This window comes from Fusarium oxysporum, chromosome 10 (genome assembly GCF_000149955.1).
Source record: "Fusarium oxysporum f. sp. lycopersici 4287 chromosome 10, whole genome shotgun sequence".
Classification (NCBI taxonomy): Eukaryota; Fungi; Ascomycota; class Sordariomycetes; order Hypocreales; family Nectriaceae; genus Fusarium; species Fusarium oxysporum.
The window spans coordinates 2150014-2158646 of NC_030995.1; the positions used below are offsets into that span (position 1 = coordinate 2150014).

The 8633-nt window shown below is 47.4% G+C and overlaps 6 protein-coding genes across 6 annotated transcripts in view; 2 read left to right on the top strand and 4 right to left on the bottom strand.

The window, feature by feature from the left end:
• Window positions 1-84: 84 nt before the first annotated feature.
• On the top strand, window positions 85-1906 carry FOXG_11674 (uncharacterized protein). The gene has a single exon (XM_018391393.1). It carries the CDS (start codon window positions 110-112, stop codon window positions 1592-1594), a length of 1485 nt encoding a protein of 494 aa, XP_018250029.1. The 5' UTR covers window positions 85-109; the 3' UTR covers window positions 1595-1906.
• FOXG_11675 (uncharacterized protein) lies at window positions 1906-3962 on the bottom strand. Its single transcript, XM_018391394.1, has one exon. The coding sequence runs from the start codon at window positions 3705-3707 to the stop codon at window positions 2169-2171; it is 1539 nt and encodes a 512-aa protein (XP_018250030.1). The 5' UTR covers window positions 3708-3962; the 3' UTR covers window positions 1906-2168.
• Window positions 3963-4000: 38 nt separating this feature from the next.
• Window positions 4001-4141, bottom strand: FOXG_20597 (uncharacterized protein; the record flags this gene model as incomplete). Its single annotated transcript, XM_018400874.1, has 1 exon — window positions 4001-4141. The coding sequence occupies one exon, from the start codon at window positions 4139-4141 to the stop codon at window positions 4001-4003; it is 141 nt and encodes a 46-aa protein (XP_018250031.1).
• Window positions 4142-5170: 1029 nt separating this feature from the next.
• Window positions 5171-6305, bottom strand: FOXG_11676 (uncharacterized protein; the record flags this gene model as incomplete). The annotated part of the gene is made up of 4 exons (XM_018391395.1): window positions 5171-5378; window positions 5430-5789; window positions 5841-6197; window positions 6247-6305. 4 exons carry the CDS (start codon window positions 6303-6305, stop codon window positions 5171-5173), a joined length of 984 nt encoding a protein of 327 aa, XP_018250032.1.
• Window positions 6306-6690: 385 nt separating this feature from the next.
• FOXG_11677 (uncharacterized protein) lies at window positions 6691-7695 on the top strand. Its single transcript, XM_018391396.1, has one exon. The coding sequence runs from the start codon at window positions 6769-6771 to the stop codon at window positions 7660-7662; it is 894 nt and encodes a 297-aa protein (XP_018250033.1). The 5' UTR covers window positions 6691-6768; the 3' UTR covers window positions 7663-7695.
• A 33-nt stretch (window positions 7696-7728) lies between these two features.
• The window catches only part of FOXG_11678 (uncharacterized protein), a 2265-nt gene continuing 1360 nt past the window's right edge, over window positions 7729-8633 (bottom strand). Inside the window, exons 3-5 of the mRNA XM_018391397.1 lie at window positions 8224-8588; window positions 8028-8177; window positions 7729-7977 (exon numbers count right to left, since the gene is read on the bottom strand). Of these exons, the coding sequence (XP_018250034.1) occupies window positions 7938-7977; window positions 8028-8177; window positions 8224-8588 (555 nt within the window). The 3' untranslated portion in view covers window positions 7729-7937. The remainder of the gene's footprint in view (window positions 7978-8027; window positions 8178-8223; window positions 8589-8633) is intronic.

Consider the following 8633-nt stretch of genomic DNA (forward strand, 5'->3'; position numbering starts at 1 on the left):
CGTATAGCTTCATTGAATCTGAGTGTATATAATCTCAAATACGAAGATAATTGCTGTAACTTCTCTCTTTGGTTTTCATTCTTTCATTGTTCTGCAACTGATTGCAAACATGGCCACTTTCGTTGAAACAATCAACATCTTGAGATTCGAGATCATCCCTCAGTTATCCATTCGCGATCAACTCCATCTTTGTCAAACAAGCAAAGATCTCCACACCGCAACTGTTTCAGTTCTCTACCGCGACATCACCATAACACACGACGTCGAAGTACCAAATGACCCGCCACTGTCAGCCGGAAAGTTGAGAAGGCTTGAGAGATTACGCGCGGCACGCAGAAAGCGACTACCCTGGGGCGTTGGCTTTCTTTTTGCGATATTGAGCCGACCAGCCTTGAGAAGTCATGTTAAGAGCTTAAGGTTTCGGATTGAGAATTATGTTCATGAGAAACATTTTCGTGACACTGGGCTTTTGAAGCCATTGAATTTTCACCCGCTGGACAACGAAAAGCCTTGCCAAATGATTCTTGATGGAATTGACGATTTGAGCTATTCTGAAACGGAAAAGCTGAATGCGGCGTTCACGAATCGCGACTTTGATCTTATCTTATCGCTCATCATCGCGGCATGCACCGAGATCCAGAGTCTTACCATCGACCTTGGATACTTTCTATACAGCCACAAATGGCTTCTCGAGCTATTCAAGAACTCACTTTCACCTCAAACAAAATCACATAGTCTTCAGAACGTCACGCATTTCGAAGTTGCCAATCCTCGGGGCTGGTTAGGTTACCAGCAACTTCCTAGGGGAATTCATCCACTTTCATTTTACCTCACAAAAGTGAGAACCTTATCCCTGGAGAGTTTCGCTAGTCATCGTAAAGGGGAGAACAGCGCATTGGCAGACACAAATCCCTTCTGGCCTCTTTCATCTGCACCACAGGCTACCTTTCTTACTATGCTTCATCTCGATCACTGCTCGTCAAACGCCCATAATATAGCAGCAATGCTTACGCAGACGCCCAATCTCAAGACATTGTTTTATGCATGTTATCTTCCTGCTTTTGAATGCGACTTTGACGTTGATGAGCTTAGAAGAGGACTGGAGCATGTGCGCAATAGCTTGTCTAAATTAACATTGAACTTGATTATTATGCAGAGAGGGCTTATTGATTTCTCGGATCATGAGTGGCCATTGACTCACGGCCGCATTGATGATGTTCGAGAGTTCCTGTCTTTGACGGATCTTGAGATTCCTCTCACTTTTCTTCATGGCCATACAGCCCCAGGGGACTGGCAACCATTGGCCGATCTCCTGCCACCAAATCTCATCTCTCTTACAGTCAAAGATGAACTAATGGACGATTATACTGCCTTCCAAGATCTCTACACAGAAACAGCAATCCGGGATATGATGCGGACGTTCCTCAGCTACGGCTCCAGGTCATTTACCCTCAGTTTACGCCACGTTTACTTTTATCGCTACCCCGCGATCTGGGACTATAAAAACCTCTCGAAGGGCCCCGAGAAGGAATACTACGAGAATTGGAAGCCTGTAGATGATAAGTACGGCAGTCGATGGGCTTTTGCGGAGTGATTACTTGGCGGAAACAAAATTGCTCGATGACCTGATCTGTGGAGATGGTGTTTTGCAGAAGGGGTTTTGGGGGTTTGTTTCACCCGCTTTCGCTAGATTTCTGAAACACGAGGGGTTGCAGAACGGCAAAACAAAAGGGACCCCGATTTTGAGACGGTAATTAAGTAATTGTTTGTAGATGGGAATTGGATGCGAAATTTCACATGGTTAGTTGATTGCCGACCCTAGCCTGTTTCTAGAAAAAGATCACGCGACAGCAGGAGTTGCCTGTGTTAGAGGAATCGTGGGCGCGATTCAGCTTCCAACTGAGGCCGAGATGTCTGTTCGTTTATTAATATGTTATTTGTTTATCACATTCAAGATGAAACATCATTAAGCTGGGTGGTCGATGCGGCATGCTTCGCGCTGGTGGGTAAAGCTGACATATCTACTGTCCGATTTTGACGTTTATTGCCAGTGCAAGGACTTCTGTTTAATGTATTCTGTTGAAGAAAATTTTATTCATTCTTATTTATCATCAAGTCATTTAAATAGGCCGTAACACCAAAGTTGATTTCGTAGCTTGGTTCCAGACCTAAAGCTCATAAGTCGTCAAGACAGCCGCGTGATCAGAGAACCACTCATTATCCTTATGGTTAGGCTCAGGCTTAGGCTCACCAACAACTACAGTGTGAGAGTCAGTGACCTTGAGGCCCTTACCCTTGTGAAGAATAAAGTCAATTCTGTCAAGGGGCTCGGGCTTTCGGTAGCCGCCGTTCCAGATGTAGATGGGCGACCAGGTGATACCCTGCTCCTTGACGGGGTCAGGATGAGCCACGCGGAATGAGTCGATGAGGCCCTTCTCCTTGGGGAGGATGGAGGTAGGCCATTGGATATTGGTGTATCCGCAGTTCTTCTCCTTCAAACCATCGACGTAGTCGAGATGAGAGGGGGCGTTGAAGTCGCCGACGAAGAAGACGGGGATCTCGTCAGCGTTGTCGAGCTGGCTCTTCATTCCCTCAAGGGTAGCCTTCATTTGAGGAGTGCGACCGGACTGGGCTTCTCGCTGAATGATCTTGTCGACAGGCAAATGATCATAGCATGTGTCGTAAGGTCCGTAAGGAGTATAGCCCAGATGAGCAACGAAGAAGTTGATCTGCTGGTTCTTGCCATCAAGGGCAATCTTGACACCACCGGAACGAGCAGGACCGCTGATGACACCGTAGTCCTCGACGATGGGGTACTTGCTAAGGATACCGACATCACCGCCGCTGGACCAGTGATACCAGCCCAGAGCATCAGCGAGACGAGGAACATGGCGACCCTGTTGGTCTTCCTGGATACCGACAACATCGGCGCCGGACGAGGCAAGGAACTTGACCTGCTTGTCGTGGTAGCTGGTAACTCTAGTACCGCCATTCCACATGTTGAGAGTGAGAACCTTGAGCTGGCTTAGCAGAGCCTTGCCAGAGCCAGCAACGTTGATGGTGAAGACACCGGAAGCGGCGGAATCCCTTCCAGTGGCACGGACAGTGAAGACGGCCTTGTCGGCGCTTGAGGTCGGTGTTCCAGAGATGATACCATCAGCACTGATCTTGATCCAGTCAACATTAGATCCTTCGCTGGAGAATTTCATCGTGCCGCCTCCACCACGGACGAGGCCTCTGATGCTATGCGAGTAACCATCACCAACACGGGCATTAGGCAGAGAAACGTCAGAAACAATAAACTTCACATCACCATCAAGCTCACGACCTTTGATGATCTGAAGAGGCGGAGCGAGCCACGTATAACCCCCATTCGCCAGGAAGAAAGCAGTGTAGTTTCCAGGCTCAAGGCTTCCAAAGTCAAGCTGCACATCGCCCTCGGCGTGAGGAGCCCACTTCCACTTGATAGAATTGGACGAGCCCTTCTTCTGGTCCACGGGCCCGCCGCCGGCGCTGTAGTACAGACCAATCCAGTTGGCGAGGTTGGGGGTTGAAGTTTGGTACTCAAATGTCCATAACGGCTTGTCGGTGTTGAGGGATAAAGAACCTGATGCATCCGCGGGAGCTGCGGGTTCTTGGGCCAGGACTGATGGGCAGAGCACCCATAGGGCGGAAGCCACTGCGATAAGAGGGGATTGGAATCTCATGGTCAAACGATGACCGCCGTTGAAAATTCTCTCGTGAGAAATGGCGGGAAAAGATGCGAAGTTCGCTTACGCACACGGCACGGACAAAACGGCACTAGTAGATAAGAAGACAAAGCGTTATCCTCACGAGGAGCTCAAAACAGGGTATTCACGAAGGGCTTTATATGGTAAAAAATTCTCAATAATAGCAAAAGGCGAATATCGATATCGATATGAGAGAATGCATGTATGGAGTAGGAAAAGAGAGCGGATGACCATGCCAAGTTTCAAAACGAACCAATGTTTGGTTCCCCTCAAGCCACGCAGTCGAATGACGTGTGAGCAGTCCGCGTTGGTGCTAGGTCGATCGGCGTCGGAGATCCCCACTTGCGGCGACGAGCCACTTTTTTGTGCGAGGGGTCCCTGAGAGTCACTAGATCCCTATCGTCCGACATCGTGACTCGGCAAGTGGCATCACGAGAGCTTTTCATTGGGCTGATGATCTTCTGCAACTCCCGCTCGAGTGTGACCATTATAGTACAATAGCCTTATCAGATCTGCCGGCTGCCCACTCTAATTGTAACCCAAAAAATAAGTCTATCCAGTAATACTCCGGCTTTAGGAACTTTTTGAGATGGGGAGGGTTCTCGGACCTCTCACCTGTTGTGTTGATGTAGCACAACGTTTCATTGTGGCTAGAATGATAACGGTTTTGCCGCTGGTTTGTTTTTTGGAGGTGAGACTGCATAGGTGGAATCACAGATATGTGAGATGGGGCACAAGACATCAGGCGACAAAATTCATTGGGCCTCGCAATAGTTGCAATGGTAAATGCTACCCAAGAGGCTCAATATGATAGGCTGATATGGTGGTCGTGGGGTCAGATACGATAACATCTATCGGTTCGGAGGGGGTTGGGAGAATCTGCAGTGTTCCGTCGTCCAAAACACTTGTACCTCAAGCCCAGACTGTCGAACCAGGGATGTCTTCAGTTTATCGGAGCAAAAGGACCTATCCGCTGAGATAACGATTTCATAAAGCAGGTGGCGAAGTATGATATCTCCACGAGGTTCCTTTCCCATGTTTGCCATCGCTAGAATTATTCCTGATGACTTGACTGAATATCCCGCAGATTGATGACGAGTCGGGTATGATACCTGACTTAAGAAACACATTAAATGAAGCCGTGTCAAGCTTTCAGTCTGGTCTATCACCGAAAGACCTCCCTCGATTAACTTCATCTAGGAACCTTGTATACAGAGCAATGTATGCACCAATCATGTTCTCCCACTGCGGTTTATGAAACACTGACTTAGTCAAACCGTCTGTAGGCAAGATTAAAGTACCCCTCTACCCGCAAGGGTTATAATATGCGCTTAGTTATTGAAGAATAAGCCTCTAAAAGATATTTAAAGTATTCTATATAAGGTCTTAGTATAGAAGTGGTGGCATCGGGTTTGGGCGGGCTATGAACCAGTTCCAGACTAAGCCAGCCATGAATCTCTCACAAAGGCAAGTGCCTCATCAGCAAAAGATTCCCATCTCTTCTCATCAAACTCGAATCCATGGTCCTCGCCAGCAACAGGATCATACCGCACAACAGTCTCTGGTAACTTCTCAGCCACTAAATCTACGAACTTCTCAGAGCCGCGGATTGGGACGGTCGAGTCATCGTCTCCATGCATGATCCACCTATGCTCGGTCAGTTTTATCCTCGTACTCGCGGTATTGACTATGACTCACATATTTTTGGGCAACTTGGCACCAGCTTCAATTCTCTCAAGAGGATGGAAATCCGCCTTGTCAAGACCTTTGTTGTCCAGCATGTGAGATGAGAAAATACCCCGCTGACAAGCTGCAACTGCGAAGGGAGTCCTCTCAAAACCAGCTCTTGATTCAGGTTTCTTACGCGTTTTTTCGATCCAAGCTAGAGTGTCTTCCATCGATGGAATTTCTTCTAGCGGCATGCGCAACACGGTTGGTTCGTTGGGGAGTGCACCTTGAAGATAGAGTCTGTCTTTTGTGTCCAGCAGAGGGTACACGACAGCAAGAGAGTGGAAATCCTCTGGATGAGAGAGAGCAAGCTGGGTAGAGCAGTATCCACTGGTAAGAGCGTTAGCAACAAGTCTTGATGGTTTTTGTGAGATGACTTACCCAGCTGATCCGCCAGCAAGAAGGACATGCGAAAAGTCAATAGAGTGACCAGGAGCCTTCTCCTCCAAGATATCAGGCAAATTATTCTTGGTCCACTGCCAGCCATCTTCGACATCCTCGAGAACATCATCCAGGCCATTCGCAGAGGGCAACAATCTGTAGTCGGGGGAGACGATGATGGCGGAGTTTTGGAGCGCAAGTTTGTCAACCCACTTTGGGAAAAAAGGACCGAACAAGCCACTCCCCATGACGAGAAAACCACCATGGATATGGTAGATGATTGGATGGTGACCAGACTTGAGGTTTTTGGGGATTAGAATGGCTGTTTTGATATTATGAGACGAGACAGTCTTGAATCTTGTCGGTGTCAGCTACTGATCAGATCAGTTTATGTTTTGGTACTCACGTCTCTTCAATAATGGTGTAAGACTCAAAGACTGAGTCATCGTTCCAGGGGATAGACATGATTCTTTATAGTGTAGTAGTAAGGACTTGAGTTTAGTGTTGAAGCAACGAACTGGTTTAAGGCTTGCGAGTTGGTTTGTTTTTATTACTCGAGCCATGATTCTCATATATATATAGTTCGATGACTTAACGTTGAGTTTAAAATTTCAAAGCGGAATGTCTTGTCCCTTCTCAACATTACGACTTTCGTTGCCATCCACTTGCATGGCTCGTTAGTAATGCGAGCTCTGTCGTCTCACCAATTTAATTGATAAGGCGGAAGCTGATGCTCCGTCTCTAGTCATCAAGCTCCACTTTAACGGAAGACAACCATCCGCTCACTAACATTAATTGAATACCCAGCGTGAAGCTGCCATCAAGTAAAGATAAAAAGAAAAAGAAATAACATTATCTTCATGAAGTAACAATCGATCCTCATACACCATCAATCTTCAAAAAAAAATTCCACAATCTTCATTTCAAGATGCATCTGTCCTCTCATACCTGGATGCGTCCCGAGCCTCTCGAACAAACCCTCCAAAGGCTCGTCCGTCTCGGTTACACCAGCATTGAACTCGCTGGCGAACCCGACCAGTTCCCCATCGCCTCAACCCGCGAGCTTCTTCAAAAATATAACATCAAATGCTGGGGAACAGTCACAGTCATGCACGGCAAGCGAAACCTCCTCGCCTCTGATCCTCAACAACGACGAGATACCATCGAGTACATGAAGCAAGTCGTGAACATGTCCGCTGAGCTCGGCGGCCGAATCACCACCGTGGTCCCTGGAACAGTTGGTACTATTGTTCCTTCTTCTACACCGGAGAATGAGTGGAAGTGGGCTGTTGAGGGTCTTCGTGAAGTTGCGGCCTTCGCGCAGGCGAAGGGTATCAACATTGGCCTTGAGCCTTTGAATAGGTTTGAGACTTACTTTCTAAACCGATCAAACCAAGCTCTCGCTCTCGCCGATGAGGTTGGATATGGCGTTGGTATCGCTTTTGATCCATTCCACCTTGCCCTTGAGGAGAAGGATCTTATCGCAGCTATCCACGCATGCAAATCGCGAATCGTTGACTTTCACGTGGGTGACAACAACCGCCTTGCACCTGGAGATGGGTCTTTCGACTGGCCTAAAATTATGAAGGCACTAGCTGAAGCTGAGTATGACGGTGGTCTGGCTGTTGAGTTTATGCCAGCTATTGATCGAACGCCTGTTGGGGATTATGGCAAGGCTCAGTTGGAGACGGGAGAGGTGGATGTTACGCCTGATCAACTGCAGTTTATCATTGATCATGGGTCTGGATTACTATCTGAGACTTACTATACGGAGCTTTTGAGGAGGTCTGCTGAGACGCTGGCACCATATGTTGAGAAGTAGTTTCTGACGAGCCTGGAAGGATGAGCTCAGTCATTCGCAAAAGACATTCTGTTTTCAAATGCGCGCTTGAAAGAAATGATAGCTTTGCGATTGAACTTGGGTATCGTCGTATGCTAGTTGCCCTTTTATCTAACCGCCCCAGATGCCGTCTAGTATTTTCGCCAGTAGATATACAGAAATGCTCAGTCATGTCGCCAAACCATATTGTTATTTTCTCTCCAGTTTGCCTGCTTCCTGCTCTTGAGACTTGCAAATTCTCATGCTGCATCGTGCTGTCAACCGAATAAAAGGTGCAAAACCTTCTCGAACCAATTTCTGCGAGTTTGTTAGCGTTTCGTCGTTCTTGGTCGAGGCAAGGTACGTACGCTGGCGGTTTAGACACATAGTTTCTCTCGTACTCTTCAATCGGAGCCAAGTTATGTCGTAGATCGATCTCGCTTGGCTTGATAATCTTTGTTTTGTGAGCAATTTTCCATCCGACATAAAACACTGGGAACAGTCCAACTGATGTGTATCTGTGGCGGTCAGTCGTGTCCTCGTCAGTTCGACAGATATACTTACGAGAACAAGAAGCTAGGAACATCCCACATTCCTGGCAGGAAAACAGTATATCCTCCAACAAATACCATGATAAAAGTCGCAACTAGTCCGACGTAAGCAGCATATGGCATAAACCACGCGCGATAAGGTAACGTCGAGCGGTCGAAACCCTGCACCTTTGTTGCACGGTAAAAGCAAAGGTATGTGAGACAGATGACGGAGAAGTTGATCAGCTGAGAAGCTGTGACCAAAGACACAAACCAACTCAGAACAACAGCTGAGCTATTCGATAGTTGAAGGAACGATAGCAGAGCAATGAGCAGAACAACAAGGACGCAGTAAATGGGCACACCTGTTCTTGTGCATATTTTCCAGAACCTTCGTGGCTATCCCTTTCAGTGCAGATCTACAAAATCCTCGCCCGCAAAAAA